Source organism: Pteronotus mesoamericanus, unplaced genomic scaffold (assembly GCF_021234165.1).
Source record: "Pteronotus mesoamericanus isolate MK-2021 breed Mesoamerican mustached bat unplaced genomic scaffold, CSHL_Meso_final contig_105, whole genome shotgun sequence".
NCBI classification, from domain to species: domain Eukaryota; kingdom Metazoa; phylum Chordata; class Mammalia; order Chiroptera; family Mormoopidae; genus Pteronotus; species Pteronotus mesoamericanus.
In genome coordinates this window covers 11,376,588-11,404,074 of record NW_026555006.1, presented here as the reverse complement: position 1 = coordinate 11,404,074, position 27,487 = coordinate 11,376,588, and the positions used below count along the sequence as shown (strand labels likewise).

The 27,487-nt window shown below is 39.4% G+C and overlaps 1 protein-coding gene across 2 annotated transcripts in view; it reads right to left on the bottom strand.

Moving 5' to 3' along the window:
* NFIA (nuclear factor I A) overlaps nt 1-27,487 on the bottom strand; it is a 360,348-nt gene that overhangs the window by 78,560 nt on the left and 254,301 nt on the right. For both annotated transcript variants that reach the window (XM_054573968.1, XM_054573960.1), the window contains exons 5-6: nt 26,273-26,390; nt 20,169-20,296 (exon numbers count right to left, since the gene is read on the bottom strand). In XM_054573968.1, the coding sequence (XP_054429943.1) occupies nt 20,169-20,296; nt 26,273-26,390 (246 nt within the window). The remainder of the gene's footprint in view (nt 1-20,168; nt 20,297-26,272; nt 26,391-27,487) is intronic.

The window sequence follows — 27,487 nt, the reverse complement described above, 5'->3', positions numbered from 1 at the left end:
AACCCAATGGTGGTAAATAGAATAGAAGATGGGTTACAAGAAGCACTTTAGCTTGTCATTGCTTTTCTAACCATCAGCCATTCTGAATTTTTCTCCACTTTGCCATTTTTCTAAGGTACCTGAGTCATTTCAACTAGTGGGCAAAGGCAAACATACATGAAATTCTAGCCATCAGCAACTCGGTTCTCTGGAAGCAATGTGAGAAAGAAGCCCAACAAGAAAACCCTGGAATACAGGCCAAATATAGTATTCACCAAGATTCTATTAGATTCCATCATTAGTGCTTGTGGCAATCAGAATTCTGGGATGGCCCCAAAGTTCCTGGCTCCTAGGGTACCTACTCTGTAGGGATCCCTGCCCTTGAATGTGGGTGGTACCTAGGAGCATGATGGATGCCGTTCTTGTGATGAGGTGGTTATATGGCAAAGGTGAAGGAACTTTTGCAGATGTAATTAAGGTCCCTAGTCAGATTACTTTTAGTTAAGTAAAAAGAGTTATTATCCTGTGTGGGCCTGACCTAATCAAGTAAGCCCTTTAAAAGCGAGATTAGAAGTCAGAGCGATTCTCCTTCTGGCTTTGAAGAAGTAAGCTACCGTGTGGGAAAGGGCCTGTGGGAGGGCCACATGGCAAGAAATTGCAGGGACTCTAGGGACTAAGTGATACCCCTAGCTAATACCCAGCTTTAAGAAAGCTTGGACCTTAGTCTTAAAACTACAAGGAAATGAATTCTGCCAACAATCAGGACAGTTCATGACAGGACCCTGAGCTCCAGAAAGGAATGTAACCTGGACAAAATTTTGATTGCATTCTTGTGAGATAGACCCTGAAAAGAGCAGCAGCTACGTTATGCCCAGACTCTTGACCCGTGGGAACTGTGAGATAATATTTACATGTTGATTTAAGCTGAGTTTGCAGTAAACAGCAACAGCAAACTAACATGACATTCAAATACAAAACTCTTGTCAATGTTAGAAATGTGTGCATTAAGGATGTCTACTGTGCACTAACTACCCTCTAGAATTCTGTAAGTTTCCATTATTTTTAGCAAATCCATCATAGGTTGTGAGGTTTCCACTGGCCTACACTCACTCAGAAAAAATGGTAAGGCAGCTTTCTGGAGCAAAGGCCAATGAATGGTTATTTCCAATGGCATAAACATTTTTGAAATTTTCTATTTCCCCCTGATTCTTTCAAGACACATCAATAACAAAAACGGATCAAATAATATGAAAAAACTCAAGTATAATTCCTGGGGTCTCCTATAACAAATCAAGGTTTGCTTTTAGTAACTTTTTGCTGCAACCTGAAGTTAAAGAAAGTAAAAAGACAACACAGGGGGGGAAAGATAATTCCTTTCAACTTCTCCTCTCTCCCAAATTATGATTTACCAGATGCTAATTTTAACCAATAACTTTACAGTGACAACTGTGAAGCAAATCCTACAGAAATAACAAGATAGTGCAATGGGTGGGGGCAAGGGGTTTCTTTTGTTTTTTTGATTGAGAAAACTGTAACAAGTCAGGAAGTCAGTGTTGGTGCTTAGTTTGTTAGAGAGGACCACAAAATGCTGTGAACTCAGTTGCTCCTGTTTGACTTTAGATGTTCTCCTGCCTGTTGTCGTCAGCTAGTTCCCAATGACTTAACTTTACTACTGCTTTACCCAAACAACTATTATACCAAACATAAAGGCTGTTGGACATTTTTATCCATTCAGTGGCCTCAAGAGAACCAGGAGTCAGTTAAAGAGGAGATCATCAAACCTCTCCATAGTGATCTTTTCTAAAAAAGTGACTGAAAATAATAAAAGCTACAATTATGGAGTACCTGCTATGTGCCATGTACAGCAGTGCCCCCTTTATCCGTAGTTCTGTTTCCCATGGGTTCAATGACCTGCAGTCAACTGCAGTGTGAAAACAGTAAATGGAAAATTGCAGAAATGAACAATTCATAAGTTTTTGCTTGAGTGTTGTTCTGAGTACCATGATGAAATTTCGCGTCTCCCTGCTCCATCTCACTTGGGACGTGAGTCATCCCTTTGGCCAGTGCATGCACACTGCATAGGCTACCCACCCTGTTAGTCACTCAGTAGCCGCCTGGGTTATCAGATTGACTGTTGCACTATCTCACTGCTTGTGTCCAAGCCACCCTTATTTTACTTAATAACAGCCCCAAAGAGCAAGTGCTGTGATGCTGGCAGTTCAGATACGCCAAAGGGAAGCCGCAAAATGCTTCTTTTAAAGAAAAGGTGAGTTCAGTAAAGTAAGACATTATGAGAGAGAACATTCATATAACTTTTAATATAATATATTGTTATAATTGTTCTATTTTTTATTAGCTATTATTGTTAATCTCTTACTGTGCTTAATTTATAAATTAAATTTTATCACAGGTATATGTGGATAAGAAAATAGTGTATAGAGGGTTTGGTACTATCTATGGTTTTGGGCATCCATTGGAGGTCTTGGAATACACCCCCTGCAGATAAAGTGGGCCTACTATAATTGCATCTTCATCTCAGACAGGTAGGTATTATTATCCTGCCTACCTAAAACTTAATGTTACAGAAACTAGATATCAAGATCTGCCAAGCAACTTGCTCAAGATCATTCAGCTATTAAGTGGTATTTCAGACCCAGGTCTCCCTGGTTTTAAAGCTTGCACATTTTGTAAAACATCATACTGTCTCATGTAGATCCCCTTGTATACTATAAAAATAGTGTCCTAGTTAAGTCAATTAAGTATATTTAAAGTTTCTAATTTGGTTATCCAAAGGAAAAAAATCAAAGAAAGGGTATATCAGCTGCAAAGAATATGCAAAAATAAAAACTCTGAAATATACTAAGAATCATCTTGTCTTACATATCAAAGGATTCTCTTGGCCTTAGCAGGAATCAGTTAGCATTTTATTAAATATACTGAATGTATCATCAGTAATTCTAACACAGAACCTCTAATAAACACATATCACATAGACTTAGAAGATAATGATCCAGCGAGGGATAAGTTGTAAAATAGCGAATGCATACATTAATATTTATAGTAGCCTTCTTGCCTATTCAACAAGTTCTTTTCTATATAAAACCTCCTGAAAATGTACACAGAAAGGATCAAAATTCTTCTTTTAAGGGCCATTGATATCATCCAATTCTAGTGCATATTGTAATGCAGCAATATCTCACTTAATCAGAGGTAAAGTCTAACACACTATTAAAATATTTACAGTTCAGTAAGTCTTGACATCAAGGGGAGCCTCCAAGCTCCTAAAGTTCATGTCAAAATAGGCAATTAAATTGAGGCATTTAACTCATAGGAAAGCGTAGCTCTGCAGAAACTAAGAAAAGTACGTCAAGAAGGTTGTGACTGAGCATGTTGAATGCTATCGAGAGGTCAAATACGAGAACACATGAGCTTCAGGAGAGTGAGGCACATGGGAGATATGTTAGAACGGTTTACAAAATCAATATGAAGTGAAGAAGCAGGAAAACCATGTGTACTCAACTCTTTCATGAAATTAGCCTGTAGAGGGAAGCAGAAAAATAAGGTGGTAGCTATAGGGAGATGGAGGGAAACGAGGCAAGAGCCAGGATTTGCACCCAGTGAGCCAAAGCTCTTGCTCCGCTCGGTGAAGCACTCCAAGATGCCTACTGCTGAAAAAAGTTCCGATTATTTATCTGTCTTACTGATACAAACCAATCATGAGCTGGTTTAAAATAGAGCTTAATAATGATACTTAAACCTGTTCTTCAGCCTAAACGGCATGCTAACTGCTATTGTGGCTGTTTTCTTTACATTTAGGCCTTCAGGTTCCACTCTACCTCCAGGTTGGAGTGAGGGGAATGGATGCTTCCGGCCTGTCTGCCAGACCGATGGTGAAGCGGATGTTTCAGTGCCACCCCTCAAGCGCAGGATGAAGATGAGTGCCGGCCTCCCATTTTCCAAGTCATCCACCGCCTGCAAGTCGATGCTCAGACTCATCTCTCCCAGAGGCAGAGCTACGCAGCTGTTCCACGGGCAGGAACAGGACCTTCCTAGGACTGGTTCAGCTGCACCTTGTGATGAGATCATCTCTAACTGTGATGCTAAATAAAGGCTGTGATTGGATAGACTAATCCCACAGTTAAAGGACTGTTCTGTCCCTGTGGGTATAAACACAGGCTGTGAGCCACAGGGAGGTAGTTCAAGATACTGCACTCTACTTAGATTTGTGTCTAATGATAAAATACATTAGGGTTCATTCTAATGTAATTTATTATGATGAACACGCTCTACAATAAAAAAGGTAAAACACTCAGACTATTTTGACTTTTAACCTTTCCAGTGAATAAAAATGTTTTAAAATCATTTTTATGATGGAGAGAATAAAATGAAAGCTAATATAGTTTCTGAGGTTTATCCTTCTTACACCGTAGGCAACCATTTAAAATGAGCTAAAAGGGCCCCCCAAAGAATTACCACATCATAAAGAAGTTCAGATCATTTAAAAGGCTTGGATACAAGTGATTTCTTCAATTTTTAAAAATGGGAGAATGGAGTGAAAATGATATGGATTATTCAGGAGAAAAGAAATGATGAATTCTCTAATATATTCCAAATGTTCATTTGTGAGTGAAAATTTACAACCAGCGAGAGTAGAGAATAGACATAAGAAAAATGTCATAGAAAAATCTGGTTCCTGGGCCAATAATAAAGTCTCTCATTTTTTTAGGGTATTTCCTCTCTTTTTAGGATAAACACAGGCATCCCAATTTCAGGACTAAAATTTAAAAATTGTATTTCATGCTCCATATACTTACAAGTTGGAGATTCCGCACCCAACCCATCTTCCCCTGAGCCCTCCTATCCTCCCTTGTGTTCAGAGAAGGATTGATTTTGGCTCAACATAGCAATCACACCCATTCACAGAGGGCTGAAAATAAAGACGAAGTTACTGAGAAAACCAAATTACTTCCTTTGCATGAAAAATAAATATAGCATAATATAGCATAAATGTTTTATTCATTCTGCCTAGATATCCAGCTGAAAAGTAAAAAACTCAATCATACACATGTGTGGTTTATATCTGTCCTGTCCAATATGGTAGCTACTAGCCACATGTGGCTACTTACATTTAAATTAATTAAAATTAAATGAATGGAAAACTTCAGTTGCTCAGCGCAGGCACATTTCAGTGTTCCATAGCCACATTTGGCTGGTTGGTACAGTATTGGACAGTGTAGGCAGAGAACATTTGCATCATTGCAGTAAGTTCCTTTGAAAAAAAAAAGATTTTATTTGTATTTTTAGAGAGAGGGGAAGGGAGGAAGAAAGAGAGGGAGAGAAACATCAATGTGTGGTTGTCTTGTGCATGCCCCCTACTCAGGACCTGGCCCGCAACCCAGGCATGTGCCCTGAATGGGAATTGAACCAGTGACCCTTTGGTTTGCAGGCCAGCACTCAATCCACTGAGCCACACCATCCAGGGCACAGTAAGTTCTATTAGACAGCTCTGATCTATACGCCAGTAAATTCATGGTGGAGCAAAAGTAGGTTTACAGTTGTTTGTATAGAAAATGGTATAGTAGTTAATAAGTAACAATATAAGAATAAACTGTGTTTCAGGACTGTAAGCCTACTTTGGCCCCACCCGTTTTTTGTGGGGTTTTTTTTTTTAACTTTTTTGGCCCTGCTATAGAACGGTTGGTAAATCTTACTTTCATATATATTTTTTCCAGCATGTTTGGCCCCTTTGTGAGCTACAAAAGCAAGACATATACACCACGTAAGTACAGAATTGTATAAAAAGGAAAAAAAAAACCCCAAAACAAAAGGCCTTTCCTCCTCATCTCCAACAAGCTGGGGGTAACCCAGGGCTCAAGCTTGTTTAATATCCTTACAGATACTTTTCTCCAGCTACAATACTCATTTCAATGATGAGATGTTAAGTGCTTATTAAATTATGTTCATTTCTGTCAGTTAAAACATGATTGAAAGCTTGGAATGTAAGGATCCTCCTGGTAAAATTTAATTTTAGAGATGCGTAGTCTCTGATGTTCCCTGTTTGGGATACGCCTGTGGTGGGAACCTATTAGTCCCAAGGTTCTTTGGATGTAAACAGAGCATCTATCACTTCATTTAAAGTAAAATTTGGACCTGATTGAAACATTTCATAGGGGGAAAAAGAAATATAATTTTAGGCCTCTTCAAATTGCTTGAACTGTAAAATCAAGTAGTGAACATTAGAAAAGGTTCTGTCAGCGAGAATCTAAGCTTAGTGTAGTCAGCATTTTCTTGCTGAACCTTATTATGGCAAAGCATTTGATTTTTCATCTCTGTGCTCTGTTCATCCCCACAAATAAACTACTTTGACCTCCACCTGTTACTTAGTGAAATCTGCCTGCCATCCTTCAATAACCCTATTCTTTGCCTTCAAAGGCCTTTGAGTCACTGAGAAAGTGGGAAGATAGAGTTGTGCAATGAACTGAGTGGATACCACTTTATAACTATGCAGTAGTTCAGAGTCAAAGCTAGAAGCTACATGATGAAAGGAAATGGATTTTTCTTTTTAAAGGCAATGCCTGTGGATGCTGGAAAGGGGCAACGCATTTCATCATCTTCACATGAAATTTTTCATAGAAAGGGGTTGTCTCTTGACCTATTAGTTAATGCAGAAAACCACTGGCCCCTTCCTTATAAGAAAACTTCTCTAAAATAGTCATGACATCATTTCAGAGAGATGAACCAACAGGTCCTTGCAAAACGTACAAATACTTCGAGTAGTTCACTATTCCGATATTTTGCAAAACAAAAGGAACCACTAACTTCAAATACAGCTTTTTTGGTGGGAGGGAAGCAAAAAAAACCCCACACCATTATTGGACACTCTAAAAACAAAAATAAATAAATAAATACATACATACATACACACATACATAAATAGGAAATAACTGTACACAACTACGAGTCATTTTCTGAAGCACAGTATCTGGCAAAATATACTTTTTAACAATGACATATCAGAAAAGAATTTCTGGGTAAAGCTGTACTTTCCTGATTAATGCTATGCTGAACAGAAGAGTGTCTAGTTGTGCTGATCACTTATCTGAATGGGATGAGCAGGATGTCTCTGCTCACTGTCATTCTTTGTGACAATGTAATGATAGATCTGTTTCCTTAGGAGTGCAATTATTAAAACCCGCACTGTTTTCTTAAGTGTCTCCATAGCTTGGATAAATTATATTAAAAATTACTTATCTGACAGTAAGGGTAAATGCTTAGCGAAGTTTTCATATCAATTAAGTAAATGAGTTCCATTCAGTCACAGCCTTTGTAAAGGGTCTTATTCAAGTTTGGTGAAACCTGATCACCATAATGCTTTTATATTAGAGGTAATGATTCACCCTCCTTTCCCCTTGTCTTCTTTGTACAAATGCTAAAGTTTGGTTTTCACTTAAACTAAAAACTGCTCATGGCCGACATTTTCTCTGGAGTCATGATTTAGCACTTCTCCTTCATATTCACACCTTTTTTTGGAACCCAACACAAGGATCCAATTTTATACAGACAACACCCCACAGGCCAATCAGAGTTGGTTGCTAGCAATATACCATCTTTTGCAGCTTTTCCTACTCATATAATTAACTTTACCCAGAACCTATTAGGAAAAGGTCTTTTATACAAGATAAAAATAATAATAAAGCAAATAATAATAATTAAAAACAAAAGCAAACCACTTTGGACTCTAGGTGATAGCCTGCCAATACAAAGGACTATATGAAAATTCCCCTTCCACTTAATAACCTCAAAATGACAACTGTCACCAACCCTGTCCTTAAATGTGAAAAGCAACCAAATTTTGGTATTGAAGGTAAGTTACTAAATGTTTCCACAAGGCAGAATTTATTTCTCTGGCTTTAGTCAACTTAAGACAACTATCAAGTACTCCAAGTAGCAGATATGACATTTATAATAAATTATATGTCTGCAAAAGTCTCCCAATATGTGGCTAGGACATAAATTTATGTGACCCAAAATAATGATTATGTGTTATAAAGATTTTTTAAAAACTAAAGGCATTTTAAGACTTCAATGCAGATGGACAAACTCATAAAAATATCAAGCACATCAAAAGGGAAAAATTTTGAGTCTTTTGAGGATAAGACTGCTTTTCTGCAGGAAAAAAAAATCACCCACACCAGAAAAAAAAAAAAAAAAAGGGGAACTTTTAAAATTAGAAGCAGGTGTCACCACTATGAAGTGATAAATATCAAAGAATAACTGGCCTGAAAAGTGTTCTTATGCATCCCATACTACTTTTAATCCTTACACGTGTATTTTAACATTAGAACATGAAGTCTTGCTTCTCTAAGTCCCTAAAGAGAGTTAAAACGTGAGTGATGTCGCAGAGCCATTTTGATAAACCCCCTCTTCAGTAGGCTCACGAAATGGCTGAAAGGCAGATGGCAAATCCTGACCAGCATTAAATTGTAGATAATCCCGATATCCTAGAATTTATGACCTTGGAAGTGAATCACAGTGAAGTGATTTCTGGGTTGGGACGACTAAGATGGCAGAATAACCTGGTGCTGCGAGGACACTTCAAATTAGAAATGGTTATTGGGTTGCCATTCCTTGAATCTCTAATGACTTGGAGTGCATTTCCAATGACGCACATGAAAATTTTAACTACCTCTTATTACATACAAAGTGGAAAAATCCTTAGAGATTAGAATGTTTCTTCAAAATGGAGGACAGTAAGATGTTTGGCCCACATTAAAATCCGGGAGAGCTGGCATATCATCTGAATGAATACCAAACATTCACAGCTGTCTAGAAAGCCAGTTCTTCTCAGTGGGCTTATGGTGCTGGACTACGGGCCAAGTTCCTCACCCCAACAGACCGGAGAGCCGGGAACCAAAGTAACCCAGCATTTAAAATCCCAAGATTGCACCGGAGTTTTTAATAGTGGAAAAAGGAAGGTTAGTAATTCTTTACTCTGAAGAGGCAAGCCTATCAACTCCATCTCAATGGTTTCAGTCATTCTGTTGCAGTGGGATTTTGATCAAGTTGAAGAGATGTTTCAAACAGGTAAACACATCTTGCCTCCTAATACAACCACATCAAAATTACAACTAAAATATAGAACCATCACTCAGAATAATCAGAAATCAATTTGAATAGAAGTCTGACAACTACATAGTTAAATCACATCCATCCGGACAGGTGGGAGGGATGCGGATGTGGAATGGGCTGGTCCCCTATCCATGTGTGGTGGATAAAAATTCAGGAGGGATATCTTGGGAGTGAGGAGTCCCAGCCCAACACCAGGCTCCCTAGCCCAGGGTTCCAGTGCTAGGAAGAGAAGTCCCCATATTCTGGCTGCAAAAACAAAGGGATTGAATCAGTGGAAGAAACTTCTGGAATCCCAAGCACTTCTTAAAAGAACCCACACATGGACTTACTCAGAGTCACTCCTTCTGAGCTCCAGCACCGGGGTAGCAGCTTAAAGGGTACCAGTGGCATACAGGGAGGAACTGAAGTATCTGGCCTCAAGGTAAAAGCCAGGGGACAACTTTCTCCCAGAAGAAAGTCAGGCAAAGGCCATTGTCCCTTTCCTGAACCCTCCTTCTATAGAGCCACAGAGCCAACAGGCTGGTGCTATATCTGAGATTCCATCAACCTGGCTAATACTGTTTGCCCTACCCTGGAGATCCCTGGAGACTCAGTCCCAGCCAAGTCATGGGCCCACCCAAGCTGCTTTTCTATATGAATGGCTGGTCTTGGCTCATGTTTCACAACTTCCTAAATATTATCAAACAAGCAACAGACAGCCTCAGTGAGACCCCAGCTCCTGAACCTCTAAGTGGTCCCTGGCCTGGCACTAGCAGCAGTCAGCCTAGATTGACAGCATGGTTTCACCTGGGAACTCTCCAAGCCCAGAACAAGTAGCAGCCATCTCAGATTGCTTTATAACTCAGGCAGGGTGGCCTTGGCCAAAACACAAGTGGGGGCTGACTTGGCTTGCACTACCTGGGAAACCCCAGAACATGCACACTGGTGGATAGCTACAGACCACGTCAGAGACCCATGACCCTGCCTCTGCACAGCTGATCCTCCACAGAGAATGGAGGCTGGTGGTCAGTAGTCACAGCCAGTCCTTGCAGCTGACTGGCCTGGGTAAATCCCTCCCATTGACCTGCCAACAGCAACTGAGGCTCAAGTACAAGAGGAGGGTATACTCAGCCCACACAAAGAGTGCACCCGAGTACCCAGCCTGGGTGATAGCAGAGGCTGTGCCACTGGACCCTACAGGACACTGACTACATTAGGCCACACTATCAAGACATGGAGTCATAGCAGCTCTATATAACATAAAGAAACAAACACAGGGAGGCTGATGAATGAGGAGACAAAGAAACATGGCCCAAATGAATGAACAGATCAAAACTCCAGGGAAAGAACTAAACAAAAGGGAAATAAGCAATCTAGTGGGTGAAAAGTTCAAAACTCTCTTTATAAGAATTCTCAAGGAGCTTAGTGAGGACCTTAAGAGCATAAAAAGATCCAGTCAGAAACAAAGAATACACTAATTGAAATAAAGGACAACTTACAGGGAAACAACAGTAAAGCAGGTGAAGCCAAGAATCAAATCAATGATTTGAGACATAAGAAAGCAAAAAACAACCAATCAGAACAACAAGAAAAAAAAGAATCCAAGAGAGCAAGGACACTAAAAGCAGCCTCTGGGACAACTTCCAGCATTCCAGCATTTGCATGATAGGGGTACAAGAAGGAGAAGAGAAAGACCAAGAAATTGAAAATCTACTAAAAAAAAAAAAAGAAAGAAAATTGCCCTAGTTTGGTGAAAGAAATAGATATGCAAGTTCAGGAAGCACAGATTCCCAAACAAGATGGATACAAGGAGGCCCACTCCAAGACATATCGTAATTAAAATGCCAAAGGTTAAAGATAAAGAGAGAATCTTAAAAGCAGCAAGAGAAAAGTAGTTAGTTACCTACAGGGGAGTTCCCATAAGGCTATCAGCTGATTTCTCAAAAGAAACTTTACAGGGTAGAAGAGGCTGGCAGGAAATACTCAAAGTCATGAAAAATAGGGACCTACCACCAAGGTTGCTCTACCCAGCAAAGGAATCATTTAGAATTGAAAGGCAGATAAATAGCTTCCCAGGCAATAAAAAATCTAAAGGAGTTCATCATCAGCAAACTTTTATTACATGAAATGTTAAAGGGTCTTATTTAAGAAAAAGAAGATGGTCAAAACTATGAACAATAAAATGGCAATAAATACATATCAACCCTTGAATCTAAAAAACAAACTAAGCAAACTAGAATAGAGACAGAATCATGGATATGGAGAGTGTTTTGATGGTTGTCAGATGGGATGGGGGTGTGGAGGAATGGGTGAAGAGGTGAGGGGATTAAGAAGTACAAACAGGTAGTTACAGAATAGCCACGGGGATGTGAAGTACAGGATAGGAAACAGAGTAGACAAGGAACCTATACCCAGGGCCCATGGACATGAACCCCGTGGGAGTATTGCCTGAGGCAGTAGGGGTTGCTAGGTGGAGGGGGTAAAGGGAAAAAACTGGGACAACTGTAATAGCATAATCAATAAAATATAATTTTAAAAGAGATGCTTTGAAATAAAGTGACTTTCAACAAAACTATTTCTGAAGTTTTCTTCTATTTGAGAGACATACTTCTGTGACTCAATGCTGGAGAGAATACTCTCCATTTGAGGATGTGATGCGTTGCTCAGGAACCCATCAGGAAACAGTCCTTGATTTACTATGTGGATGTGAGCATTTCTCGTAATCTAGGATATAATTCACCCATCATCTTGATAGAGGTGCCATGTCTTTGATTAATTGATAAGTTTATGGTGTTTTTGAAATCCTTAGGTAGGTAGAACTGGATGGCTAGGCATTACTGTAATCCTCTGCCGAGCAGAGAGCACTTGGGATGTGCAGAGCCACGTCAGGAACGGCAGCACGGCCCAGGCGGAGAAAGCCATGGACTCCTGAGACTGTGTGCGTCAGTAGCATTCTTTCTTCCCTCTCTCCCTCATGCCCCATATAAAGCCCTTTATTCTCAAGCACTAAAAAACTGTTTTATTAAAAATAGCGATGGCCAAAAAAAGATAAAACTTTACTCCCAGATAAAGCAAAAACATTATACTTGATTATTTAATATTTAAATAAAATCATCAGTATGTAGGAAAAATATAAAAACATACGAAAAGGGAAATAAGCCTGCAAATAATATTACCAGTGGTCTATATCATTTTTACAAATTAAATTAATATATATATGTATATACGCACATATATCCACACATTTCTATGTATATATACATAGGAATATAAAAATATTTAAAAGCTTTATATAGATACAGATCTAATATATAGTTGTATATACGTATATATAAAGCCTAGAACAACGTGTAAATATAGTAGTACCCAATAAACATTAGCTATTACTTATAAAACAGATATTTAAAGTTTCAGCAGTATTCCAATAACAAAATACAAGTAAATTTATTTTTTATTGTTAATCAATATCTACATTGCGTTCATAGACTAGAACAGAGGACATAAGAATTTTAAGAAGTACTTTTTTTCTCTTTATATCAGAACTTAAAACTGCCTTCTGAGCTCTACAAATGTTGAATGATATTTATTAGATAAAATTTATTAGATACAGGAGAATCAACACAGTTAACTCTTAGGTAAGTCTGCTCTATCATCCATCTATTTAACTAATGATTTGTTTCTCCTCTTCCAACTATACTTCCCGATGATTTAATCTCAATTCAGAATAATTTCGTTCCCTCTGAATAAATGTTTGCTCAGATTCTGCCCAACTCCCTCACTGTCCCATCAGAGCACTGAGGACATTTGCATCCGTGAGTGCAGAGAGATGCATCTTTGGCTGGAGTGGGATGGCACTGGCTGGTGCACTTGCTTGGAGTTTCCTAGCATTTCAGCTTTCTATACACTTCTTAGAGATGCAGCATGAAGGGTGCTATAGGATGAAGGGGAAGAAACAGGGACCAGCATCCGCTGATGCTCCTTTAATAATGGAATAGCTGTTGCATCAGCTTTTTTTTAAACAGTTACAGTGGAGGACTGTGGTCTAAGTCCCCAAATAAACTCTAAACCAACATGATTCTTAGTGTATTCTATACCTTGTACTAACATTACAAGCCACTGGGTATGTGTTTAACCAGTTACCCTTCTTTCTTTCACTGGGCTGGAAGCCCTTTGAGGACAAGGTCTGCCTCAGGTTATTTATTCTTCCATCTATCATCTTGCACAGTGCTTTGCATATAGTAGATGCAGAAATGTACAATATGTTTTCGATGGAATTTCCTAGTATCTTAAACTCACAAAGCATTTCAGAGTTTTTAGAGTCTTTACCAAAAGCAAGATATATAATGTTTGTATAAAGCTTTATGTTTTAATAAGTATATGTACCCTGCATGTTTAAAAATACTCTATGTCTAGTGTGATGCACAGAACCCGGCACACAGCTGGTGCTTAATAAATGGCAGCTCCTGTTTTTATCATCTCATTTGGTTGTTTGAAAGTTACGAGTTAGGAAGGTGAGGCTGTCTCATTGTCCCCAGTGTTTACATATGAGGAAGTGAAAATTCAGGGAAGTAGCTTGCTACAAATCCCAGGCTTGTTGATGGCAGAGGGCAACAATTATAAAGTTCTGATTCTTAATTTGTATTTTTTCCTTTTTATAATACATTCTATTTCTTTTTTATTGTCTCTCTCCCCAGCAAGCCATGAAGATCGTTGCAGATGGAACCGAACAGGCTTTAAATCCCTCCTTAGAATGTGCTCCGCAAGGCCGCACGGCGAGTCAGCCTTTGCTGCCGAAGCCACTGGGGCTGTGCTGACCATGGCGACAGCAACAGGTTAGGAAGGAGGATTTTGCAGATAAACCTAAGATGTAAGCTAAGTTTTTTTCGTTTCCTTTTAGAATATTTACGCAGCTTCATTTTCAAACATGAAATTAAAAATTTGATTTGGGTAATTTATTTATTCAGACAAGAGCAGCTGAAATGCAGCATCTGTTTTCCTGGGAACATCTGTAGTCACAAACTTGTGCATCTGGGCTCCCCGATGCAGGTGGAGCTACGTTCATTCACGCAATAAGCGTGTGCAGCACTCTGCTCCCTGAGCATTTTGGCCTGCTCAAAGGACAAGACAAGACATGTGCGGTCTCTGTCTTATTAGCTATTTATTTATTCTACAAATATTGATCAAATACTGTGTGCCAGGTACTATAACAGGCTTAAGGGATGCAACAGTAATTTTTTTACCATCCTTTATCATATATATATGTATATGACGAACATACCACCACACTCAGAGAATGTATGTGCATGTATGTATGTGAGATTATTTCTTCTAAAAGGTAACCTTTGTGGTAATTGTGTTGGGGGGGGGAGTGGGTAGAAGTGGAAAAGGATATGAGGGGGATAAATGGTAAGGGGAAAAATACAATAAAAAATAAACTATTTAAAAAATCAAAAATACAAGGTAACCTTTTGGACTCCAATTACAATAGGTTGTTTTAGACTCCTTTTTTTGGCGTTAAAGAAATAGCCATTTCTGAAGGGTGGTTAAGAGGACTCATTTGTAATACAGCTTTCCTGTCATAACCCCTTATTTGGATGAAATTCTTCCGATAAAGAAGCATCACCAAAGGGCAGGCCCCTTCTTCCTGTATGGGTGCTCCCTGGCTCACCATCAGTCTCTAATGAGCAGGTGTCAATACTGAAGTGATAATGGAAGACAATCCTGTCACGTAACGATGCTCTCCCACTGTTCCAGAAACACAGAGGAAAAGCCAAGACATTGATCCTACGGCAGTGTTCTGTAACAGTGACTGTTCCTGTTATGGCAGGAGATTGTGGGAGATTTAATAATTTTCCCTAATATATGCCAATGCAGCAGAGTGTCCATGATCAATGTACTGTTGTTACCAGTCTGCTGCTTTTGTATTGGCATTGATAATGGGCCTTCTCCTATATGTCTCAACTGCAAGCTTAAGTTGGTAAACTTCCCCCACTCCTACAATAGGTGAATGACTATTGGCAGTCAAATTAGAACCAGCAGAGTTGGGAATCCAAGTGAATCTGATATGGGGCACTTAAAATTACAATGAACTAACATAAGTCTGCAAAAATCTAACTGTGCCCCTAGTAGGGATGACACTGAACTCTGGCTCTAAATGTCGCGGGCTGCTGGTTGACCAGATGCTTGCTGAAATATTCTAGAAATGCCTTCAGGAGAAACGTGTTTTTTCTAATAATCGTGGTAAGAACAGACAGCATGCCACCACAGTGCTTCATTTTGACCTGCAAAAACGAGGACTACTAAGTCTTTCGGAAGAAGTCCATCTCTGAAAGAAGTTCTCTCAAATTTGACTTAAAAAGCTTTCACTGACCTGTTTAGAACTTCCAGCTTCTTGGCTAAATAGAATTGTGCCTATTAATAAGGTTTTCCAATCACAATATAATTAAATGCACGGCCGAACTCTGAATATTTTTCTATAGGAGAAAATTTAAGTAGCCGCTTACCTCTGTTTTCAAACACAGTGCTAAATTTCACCACAAAGTCCTATAATTTCATGTTTTTTCACAATAAATAATTATCTGTACTTTTGCTGGAACTGACTGATATGTACGTGCTCTGTGCAGGTGTGGTCTCAAGTGCAGGAAGTTATGCAAGTCAGTAACCTGTGAAGCTTGATTAGGTTTCATATACTACTATTTGTCAATGGGAACCTTGGCTGAGCCTTACCAATCATTCTGAATAACAGCCATGGATTAAGGTTATCATACACATCAATTCTGAGAAATTATTGGTGGCAAATTCTGCTTTCAGATTTATTGAAAGTGCCCACATCTCTTGGCTTTATCGGCTTCAATCCATCAATCAATCACTTAATATTTATTCAGTACCTATTTTGTGCCAAGCACTCTTATGAATGTTGGGGATACGGTAGTAGGAAGGACAGACTAAATCTCACTACTCATAAAGTGTATTCTAGACAGAGAAAAGAGACAATAACAGGAGGCAGTGGCATAAAGAAAGGAAAGCAGGGTTACGAATTACAGGATGATGGGAGAGAGTAGGCAGCTATTTTAGATCACTGGGAGCTTCTTTGAAGATCCATTGTTTGAATCAAGATATGAATGTGGAGGATTATTGGATTTTATGGGCAAAAAATGATAGGTATTTCACTTTGTTAATGTTAATAGTGTTTGTTTATATACAGTATCCTTTGTGTATTTAATAAACCACATTCCTTTCCAGGCCTTGGTTGTACAACACGAATTTGGGATAAGGAAAGTAGTGGATTTTCCTGGTTTTTCTGATTTGTTAGTTTTTTGGGCTTTATTATTATGTTTTTAATTTCAAAATGTTCTCAGGGCATGAGACTTTAAAATACAAGCATAAATGTTTATGGTAAAAGAGGTTATTGAATGTAGAAGATAAAACTTATACTCTGAAAGCAGACTTAGTTGAAGTCTGGATTCTGGATTATAATTCTCAGTTTTCCTCTCTCATAAGGTAGGATGATTCTATCTTGCATATTTTCTTTAAAAAAAAAAACAATTGTAGCTATAATTTTTACCATATATATGAAAGCATCATGCACAGTGTCTGACCCACTGTAGGCGCCTGTCTATTGGTTTCCTTCCTATTTATTTGCATTATCAGTTTCTCTACAATTTTTCATTTGTATAGATAAACAAGAGTTGATGGTATGTGCATTTTTGCTTGATAGAATTTCATAAAACTCATTTCATCAGCGTGTGATTAGCTTCAAAGCTTCGAATCTAACCCAGTTCCGAGATAACTGGGAGACGAAACTAAGTGGAGGGAACAAATGAAGCATTGTAAGAGAAGCAAAAGTCAGCTTGAGGTTGTCTGATGTTTTTAAACTAACATCATCTTTAATCTCCTATGCCCTTCTTCCCAGATAATAAGAGCTGTGCACTAAAAGTGCTGAGATAAACTAATGGGGAACAGGATACTACAAAAGACATTTGAAAGAGCCTATGTAATTTACTGCATGTCTGGTTTGTTTTACTTTCCAAAGCCTTCCTGTTGCTCAAGGAAATGTGTCTCTTCTGGCAACCTTGGCCCTCTTTTGGACTGGGAGCCCTGAAAAAGCATCTTTTGGACTGGGAGCCCTGAAAAAGCATTTGAGGGCAGGTAAACAGATGCAAAGCTCTCTGAGTGAGGAGTAAGCACAGGCCTTGTCCTCTGTGTCACATCAGAGGCATAAACAAAGTATCCTTTAGTACTTGTTTGAGAGAATTATCCCAAATGCAGGCAACCAAGAGGCTGCTGGTGCATTCAGACATACAGAACTCCCAACATGCTCTGAAGGTAATTTACATGAGTGAATCGCTAAAAAGCCTCCTACTCAATGAACTGTACCCCTGGGGAAAAGCCATGCAAGCCCAGATCAGTGTGGGAACAACATAAGGGTGTTCTCTGTGCCAAAAAGGGGATTGGGCTGGATGGAAAATCCCCAAAAAGGACCATCTGGCAGCATAAATTATCCATTTAAAATGGCTGGTGTGAGTTAATGACACCAAAGTCACCATGAACATGTACAACATCCTTCAGTTGAGTTTTAATGTCCCCTCAGGCCCTGTTTCGATTATGAGTTTCTCTGCTGAATGTGGCCAAATGTAAATTTATCCACTGTCCTCCCCACACACATATACCATGAAACTGCGTTTTTCTGTAATGACTTAGGGATAGAGAAGGAGAATCAGTCTAGGAATAGAATTGCAGGAAATTTCTCTAAAAAATTATATATATTTACATTTATATATTATATATTTGTATATCTCTTAGCAAAATCCTCCATAATTATACAATTATGCTATACATAGTATTATCTATCTATCCATGCATCTATCCTCCCAAAAGAAGTCAGCCATTAAACTTTAGTTATTTAATGGCTAAAAATAATATAGGTATGCAGATGTTAAAATTCGTAATCATTTGATTTATAATGTGCAGACAGAATTACTCTGAATAAAAAAGTCCCAAGATCAAAGTACTCCATATTCCACCAACACCGTTGCCCCCAAATATGCCCCAAAGCAGCCCACTTAGGACCCTACATAAGGCAGTCTCTCACGGTGGAGAAGCTCCTTGGATATCAGTACAGTAAAAGCAGTTCTGAGATGTCTAAAACTGCATCAGCACAGTACTCCAGCTCAAATGTACCAAACCCATATACATATTGATTTTGATTTTCACTGAAGCAGGTAAACTGACTAGGACTCTAATTAGCCTCTTATGAAGGGTTCAAAAAAGTTTCACATCTTTTAATTTTTTAATAGGCCATCATAAACTTTTCATTGGCACTATACTGAGGTCTTGCTGATGATGCAGTTAGTGGCAGGGAGAAGTCAGCACTTTCCTTTTCATTCAGGCCTGGGTGTATTTCTTAGCCACTTTAGGCAAACTGGCATGCTGTTAAGTGTGGAGTGATGCTGACGCGGCCTTTCTAGAAGCCCCACCACACCTTGACTGCTGTGTTGGTAAAAACAGAAGAAGCCAGCACCAGGGGCTAATATCCCCATCCTTGCCCTTCCCATCTCACTTCACAGGTGAGCTTCTTATGTGTCTGTTTCCCACCCCAACTGTGAACTCCTTGAAAGCAGGGGCCACGGTCTCCCCATTCATCCTGCAGTTCCCAGAACTAGGCATAGTGTTTTATCCACAGGAAGTTCCCAGTGAAGATTGTTCAATGAGTGAATGAATGAGTGAGTTGAGAAAGAGTACATAGAAGCAAGGACAAGTGGAAATTCTGCATTTTACTAAAAGGAAAAGGATAAAGGACTCAGCCAGTGGGGCCTGAGTTTTTGTTTTGCATTCTGTCCTGCAGTGAAAATGCCTGGGGGCTTGGGGGTGGTATGCATGTCTGTGAATGTTAACACAGGTACTGAGTCCTATAGCCGCCACCACAACCAGGGTCCAGGACAGGTCCACGGCCCCCCAGAACTCCCTCACACTACCCCCTTACAGTCCTGCCCTCCCGCTGAGAATTGTCTCTTCATATGTTAGGGAAGAGAGAGGAGAGTTAAGATTTGAAGAGGAAAGGGTTAGTTCAGACATTTTCTTGGTGCTTGTCTGTTCCTGCAGGAAATTACTCTGAGGCATGGGTGAGGGAGAATGGTCAGAAAACATTTTTATATAATTCTTAGATGGCTTATATATGTTCTCTCATTTAATTCTCAAGAGCACTGAAATAGCTATTATTGTTGACAGATTATGAGAATGGAGACACCGGCTCAGGCAGGTTAGGTAATTTGCCAGTAATCACACAGCCAGCAAGAGCTGGCACCAGGATTATACTCTGCCGACTCCATTCCAAAGCCTACGTCCTACCCTCTACACCTGCGGGGCTTTGCATCCTGGGGAAGGCAGTGGAGAAGACTCCCCCTTGTCCAGGTGGAGACTAGATATGGAGAAAGACTTCAAAAAGCTCCTGCTATCAGAATTATTCACATTACTCTCAATACTCCAGGGTCAAGCCTAGACCACCCTGGGAGGCTAGACTAGAAGTCATCATCTGCTTAGTTTACTCAAGATGGACATAAAGACCATGGTTCCACTTCAATAAGAAAACAATCATGATGATGCCGAGTAATAGAAAAAATATTACAAAGTATTTCCATTTTATAAAAATCCAAGTACTGTATAAACAGTGTAGCACAGGAAACCCATTCTCCTTTCTAATGTTATCCACCCAGTGGAAGAAGTTGATAGATTTTTATTTTGATGGTTAAAGAAAAATTCAAAAAACCAAACTCAAAAGGCAGTTAGTATAAAAACAAAAGGAAAAGCAAATGGAATGCTGGATTAGAGCATAGGTGAAAGTACGTCAGAGTAGAAAATTATACACCATTCTTACCAGCCTTTCATTTCAGTTGAATTGCTGCTTTTCACTGCCACCCTTTTATAAAGGCAGCAGTCAGATACAAACAAGTGTTCGTGGTGAAAAAGTCAAAGAGTCAACTGCTTGGAGCTTGCTCTCTTCACTTTTACGCACAGCGTGGGCCGCCACGGGCACGGAGATTTCCCAGCGCCAGCCACAAACCCCCCCGGCCCGCCCTACTTACCTGGCTCCACTTCGTGCCATCCGCTCGACTGGCTGCCGCTGCCCGGGGAGCGCCCTTGGCCTGTGTAAAATGGCTCTTCACCAGGACTGTCCATTTCATCCTCCACAGACTTGAGGCGCTTTGTGGAGCTGAAATAACACACGGGTACATGTTTACAGGCAATCCAAACCACCTTGCAATTGGACATTGCCTCTCTGGTTGAAAGAAAGCCAAGAGAGGAAGCAATTGGGCAACTCAGTATAGCTCTAGGACTCTTTTAGGCTCTTGTTCAATTTAGTGAGTCACTGGATGTGGAACAAAGTCTTGGGTCTATCTTGTTCCAAGTGTCTGGGCTTGATTTTTATTGTCACTCAAGTTGCTGCTGCTGCCACATCCTGTTCCTTTTTCCTTTGAGGAACTAGTGGGTGGCTCCCGCTCCTGTCTCCACCTGGAAGTATCAGTAGTAAGTCCACATTTTCTCTTTCCTCAGGCTGTGCCTGGGGCATAACCATCAGCAATTTTTCTAGACATCCGTTTCATTCCTTCTGGTCCCCTAGAAAGGATAAAAATCAGGGTGCATGGCCCTTCAAGAAAAGCTTGAATTGCTTTTTTTTTTTTTTTTTTTTGCCATCTTTTCTCATCTTCCACTTGGATCTTTTCATTCAAAAAATATTTTCTGCAGTTACAATGGTCCAGGTACTGATCTAGACACTAGTGATAAAACAGGGAACAAAAAAAGCCAAAAAAAAGAAAAGGGAGGAAGGATTACACTTCCTTCCTCCTATGTGACAATGAGGGACATGGAAAATGAGTGGCCCAATGATTTTTATGTCTTCTTCTACAAAAAGATTACCTAAATGAAATTCTATTCCATCAGGGTAGGGACTTCTTTATTTTGGGAGAGGTATGGTTGATACTTTTCCAGAATGTTTCCATTTCCTCCAGTTAAAAGACTGATTTTTTTTTTTTTCTCTCCCAGTTGGAGGCTTCAGAAAGAGAAGGTAACAGGTAAAAGGTAGTGAAATACTACAGAATGGGTAGGTTTCAGACCTGGTGGGAGTGCTTGTTGTCATATTTCAGGGTACAGAATTTTTAATATGTTTTCCTTCACCAAATACTTGCTGGGAACCTCCTACGTACCAGGTGCGGGGTGAAACGCTGGGATAGAGAGATGAGTAAGACATGAGGTCTCCATGGGGTTTACTGTCTAGTAGGTGAAGACAGAGAGGTACACAAAATTATGCAAGAGAAATACAGGAATTTTGGTGGAACCACATACAGGATATAATGGGTTCCTATTATATCCTATATGTTCCTATAATCGAGGAAGGAAACTGTGTTATGCCTGGGAGGTGGGGAAAGGCTTCCCAGAGGAGATGGTTTCAGAGCTGCCTGTGATAGTGTGTGTCAAGGAGACGGAACAGAAAGAAGGAAAGGGCAGAGATAAGCTGTTATTCAGCTGATGCACCACCCAGGCAGCCATTTTGGGTTTTAAAATATTAAAATACTTCTTTACCCATGGGCAAAGTGCCATTGTCTGAAGCCCCATAAGCTTTCCCCAACCCTGCTGTGCCCATCTTTGCCCCAGGACAACCTCATGATCCAAAACGTAAGGGGTTAATGTCTGGCACACCTGGGGCATGCCAGGACTTAGCCCGAGCACGGAGGCAGGGAGGCATCTGCCCCAAGTGATTTCTAGTGTCACTCGGGTTATCAGGTATTTTGAACGTCACCTCCTGGAGGGCAGAACATCCCAAGCAGAAACAACATCCTGAGTTAAGGGTGACGTGTACAGAGAATCGCTCGGGGTTTGGTATGGTTAAAGTTCAAAGAATGGCACGGCAAAGGCGGGGGGAGATACAGATGATATTGTATGTCTGGACTTTATCCTACAAGCAGTGGAGGCTCCCTGAAAAAGTCGAAACGGGGAGTGACATCAGTCATATTTTATAAAGGTCATTCTGGTAGCTGTGCAGATGATAGACGTAGAAGAGCAAAGGGAAAAGAAGAGATGGGACTGAGAAGCAGGGAGATAATTAAGAGGCTCTTGAAGCAGTCCAAAAAAAAATGTGGAGGGCCCAATATAAGGCCAGAAATTCTGGTTATTAAAGTTGGCATACCTTTAAGTTAGCCTTTAAGGTCTATTCTTATTATAGTCAGACATAGGAAAGCAACGTGTATGTTGCATGCTAGCTTAGTACCCAAAGGACATACCTTTATTAGCGGATTTAATGTTCTTTGCTTGGCTTTCCTTGAAGTTCGATGAAAAATAACCACTTGAAAAACTTTTCTGTATTTTATGTAAAACTGCATCCAGTAGAAGTACTTTATAAAAGAATATACACAAAAATTCCTACTAATACATAGAGCCAGAAAAAAATGTGATTTCTTTAAATAAATTTCCATTGTTCCCTTTTATTAGAAAACACAGGTTATATAACCTATTTCTTCCCCTTCTTGCCTTGGAAACCAGGAAGTTCAGAGAATAACTCTCTGTTCAGGTTGTAAATATAACAACCCCTCCTATCCTTCCATATGGCTTCTAGCCTCTCTTTCTATATTTAAAATGACCTGTTGTGTTTTAAAATTGAAAGCCACTTGAAATCATTTTAGAAGTTGGAAGAATACAAATTGGAAAGAAATAAATATTCCCCTATGTTCCCTGGCAAATAAACAAAGACAAGACCTGTGTGTTCTGATGGGACTGTGAGGTCTGTGGGAAGGGTCTCTCTCCCTCTATCTCTGTCTCTGTCTTTGTATAAATACATAAAAGAATACATATAATATAAATATAGAAATATGTATATATCTTTTAACCTCTAGTGCCTACCACAGCATCTGGCTAATAGTATATGTTCAAAAACTGCTGATTTGGGCTACTGACTTAGAAACAGCCATGAGTATTTATGCCAAGGATTCACTCAAGTGTCATGATTCGGTGAGATCCAATCCAAAAGGACAATTCGACTGCCCATAATTTTCCCACTATTAATATTTTTCTGAGTTTGTCAAGATTTGGTTACTTTGGTATCCATTAATAAAATGCAAACATACCATGCAGGTATTAGATTCTAAAGGTGAAAGAATCTGTATTATTAGCCCATACCTTAGTGTGAAATCAAGGACTTTTGGGGTTGACACAGGAGAAATGTTTAGAGAGTGAAGGTATAGGATGGAGGAGAGAAAAAGATCCAGGACTGAAAACGTTACATGTGCCGTGTTGGAGAGGTTGAGGCTTCCCAAAGTTTATTAACTTCACAAACTTCACAGTTTGTGGTTTATCTTGACAACATTTTGGGGGGATAAAAAAGTCTATTTTATCTCAATGTTTATACTACCTCTTCTATAATTTTGGAGATAATTTACTATGAAGGGATAAAGAAACTACAATTAATGCCTATCAATCTCTTTTATTTTTTTTAATTTAGAACTGAATCAGTCAATAATTTTGGTTTCTTGCTCCTGACTTTCTCGCACACTGATTCTATTCTTCCAGAAACATTCAAGGGAAACAGGAAGGTGGCAGTAAGTTCTCTCTTTCTCTTCTAAGGAACGATGCACGACCTCTACTTGTGTGTAAAATTTGTTCTTGTGTTCTTAGCAATTCTACCTAGAAATTAAGGTAAGACTATTACCTTCATTTCAAGTATTTGCTTAATCCCTATTATGTGTAAAACCTAGAAGCCTTACCTTGGACCCACAAAACTGCAAAATGCCTCTTTCCAGAATGTTCACAGTATCCCAAACTAAAAATTTCTATTTACTGGTCAGTCTCTAACCAGTAGATCCTAAAGCTCCTACTACTTGACTTTCTGTCCACAGTGCCAAGGACAGTATCCTTGGTATTTAATAATTCTGTTGCTGAATACGAAGAGTTAATCACTCTTCTCTAAGGCACTTACAGTGCAGGTGAGCACACAGGACCTGTACAGACCTTAAAGATGGTAATAATAATTCAAGATAGCAAATGCTAAATATCCAGGAAAAGTAGAGATGCTATATATTCCTTTTTGGGGGACCTCATGGTCTATTGTTCCCTGCTGAAAGAGTCAGTCCTATTCTTAAGAGGGTTCAGTGTAAAAATAGCATGTTATTTAAGTTTCAACAGACCTGAGTTTGAACGTAGACTCTGCCATTTACTAGGTCTATAACCTTGAGCAAGTTACTTAACTTCTCTGAACTTTAGGTTCATCCATTGTTAGATAGCCACACTGTCTATACTGTGAAGATTAAATCATATCAGGTATGTAAAGCATCTAATACAGTGCCTCTCACAGATCAGGTGACCAATTAATATTTGCACAGCATGAACAAATACTGATCGATTGATGAACTTTTCTATATGTAGATCTGGGGTATTTTTCTGGGCACATTTTCTAACCTGTACACAGATAATTCTGCTCTGTCTATATGTTTAAAGAATAATTAAAAAAAATAATCATCCTAGGAGAATCTAATGAGAGTAAAACAAACATATTACTGAGTTATTAACTACTGATGGCATTTATAATTAGCTCCTTAGCAGGGTTATTTGCGGAATATGGGAATGACACTAGCCTTTTCAATGACATTAATAATCAGATTTCCTCTCAGAGAGTCACAACAAAAAGCGACAAAACAGCAAGAGAAGCACTGTTGGGGACATCCGTGGTACATGCATAGCACACATATGAAAAACAAACAGCCCATCAACTTTTAAATTAATCACTGTCCACAGGTGTTTGCAAAGCTTTTTCATGTTGACTGAGTGCAGTTATATACAATGTCTCTTCCATCAGCAAACACTCAAAATCCTCAAAATGTATTAGCACCCAAATGTGTTCACAATCTGATTCTTCTACTACAAATGCACTTTGGATTTGAGACTTTTTTTTCCTCCCTGAAGAGCTGACACCACGACAAACTGTAGGAACAATTAAACAACATGAAAGATGATGGCAGGATTTGGGGGTTGTATTTACAGAATAACTGTTTCAACTGTTTTCAAGGTATTAGTAATGACTAAGCTGATTTTTTGGGGGGTAAGTAACGATGGTTAAAATTTTAAAGTCAAGGTACGAATGAGTCTCTACCAAAGAAAATTTCTATAATCTAGACATTGTTTCAAATAATAAAACTCTGGTCCTTGCTTTCGGAGGAATATGCCTTTGTCCAATGTTTTCCTGCAAAGCACATGAATGTTGAAGATCGTTCTGCACCATTCTTTTCTTTGTTGTCACAGTCCGATGCTAGAGCCAATGTGTAAAAGAATACTGTGGGTTTAATGCCTAATCCCTTTCCCTCTGGTTCGGGTTATCTAGAGACAACAGGATCTTGCAAAGCATTTCGTTCTGATTTTGGCTTTGTGACCTCAGAGAGATCAAGCGCCCTGTAATCATTCTCTGATTCTGCTCTTCCAGCTTTACCTCTGTAAGGTCTCCAGGTGCGATGGGGTTTATGACCCAGCCGTACTGCCACAGGACTGCATTCACTTTTATAACCTCACACCAGACTATCGAATAGGTTTATCACTTAGGGAGACTCCAACAGCCTGGACTTGGAGTCCTCTGCAGGCGCAGCAGGAGAAAAGCTTGGACTCAGCTGTGCTATCTGCTGTGAGCACGGGAACTGAGACCGGTGTCACCAGCGTCAACTTTGCACCAGACATTCCAAAACACACATCCGTTTCCCTAGTCAAGCCTCGTCCTTAATTTCCTGAAAACATGCTACGTTCATCACCCATCCTTCCTCCAGCCTTTGCTCATGTCTGCACCCGATACGGAACAACATTCCTCTTTCCTTCCATCTCACCACCGTAAGCAGCATTTACTGCTGAGCACAAGTCACTCTTTTTGGAGAAAGCCTTCTTTATCTATTTTTATCCTTTGTCACATAATTTAGCTATTTTTTTTCTGTCTGGTGTGTGTATTTGTAATTTATCTGTCTGTCTGTCTGTCTGTCTATTTCTGCTGCCTATGCATCTGCTTTCTCGTCCCAGTTGGACTGAAAGTCTGTTGGGGCTGAAACCACCTTCTAGTATCTTCTACTGCTACTGGCACATTGCTAAGTCCCTAGCAGGCCTACAATTAAAATCAAAGTGTGTAACTATGAAGCATGACTTTGTTAATAGCCATCGATCACCTTACCTGGTAGAGGATGTGCTGGGTAAAGACCTCCTCATGGCCCCCGGACTCATGCTGTAGTATGAAGAACTTTCCAAATCTGAGAGAGAAAAATTTGGGCCAGTTCCTGCAGCTATCGGTGCTAGAATAGAACAAACAAACAAACACAAGCAGAAAAGGAAAAACACGTTAGTTAAGTTCTGCGGATAAAGGAACAATGAGCGTATATTTCAGTATTGCACTTAACACATTTTATTTTTTGAGTTTATAGGGTAAGCTTATCCAAAATAATGAGTAATAAATTCTGACCTCAAAAGAATGTTGACAATAAAAGTAGTCTGTACCAGAAAGGCATTTTTTTCCTAAGGTATCTTTCATCTTTTCTCTTCTTTTAATGGTAAATCATCACTAGGGTTTCAGTGTTCCTGGATGCTTTTAACAAAAATACCTCCATGTTTTGGGCTGCAACTTTTCTTCAGTGATCAGCCAGAACATTCCCTGGGCTTCCCTAACTTTTGTCTGACCCAGATAGCTTTCACTCATCTGTATTCTGGAATTAGGTATGAACTGCAAATTCATCTTTCTAATTTTTTGTGCTGAGATATGTGTGATTTCTCTTTACTCTGAATCACCCCAGCACCCTGCACACACCCATACTTTAATATCTGTTCCATTGATGCAAGGCTTCACACTATGGTCCCCATGCCTGCACAGTTGTTGGAGATAAAGTTTTACTGGAAAACATCCACACCCATTCATTTAGGTGTTGTCTCTGCTTCCACTCTGTGAGTGCAGAGACGAGTAGCTGTCGCAGGGATCATATGCTCCACAAAGCAGAAAATATTTATGTAGAAGAATTTGCCAACCTCTGATTTAAGGAATTATTAAAGATAATTTTGACTATATGTGATTTTTTAGAGCAGATGGTTGCATGAGATGTAATTCCCTATATATTTTTTATGCGCTAGAGCATCTAGATACCTTGTTTTCAGTAGTATAACAATAAATATTTTAAATAAATAAATAGCATCTATCAATCTTATGAAACAACTCTGTGTAAAATTAGTAGTGCAACTACATTAGTACAAATGATCTCTTCATTTGAAAGATTATGCAAAAGCAGAAACAGTGCATGCACTTATCACACGCTACTATAATTTGGGGTTGTTGTGGTTATATTGTCAGCATCTAATATAAACCCAGACACCAGGAGGCAGTCAGTAAGCACTGGTCAAGTGC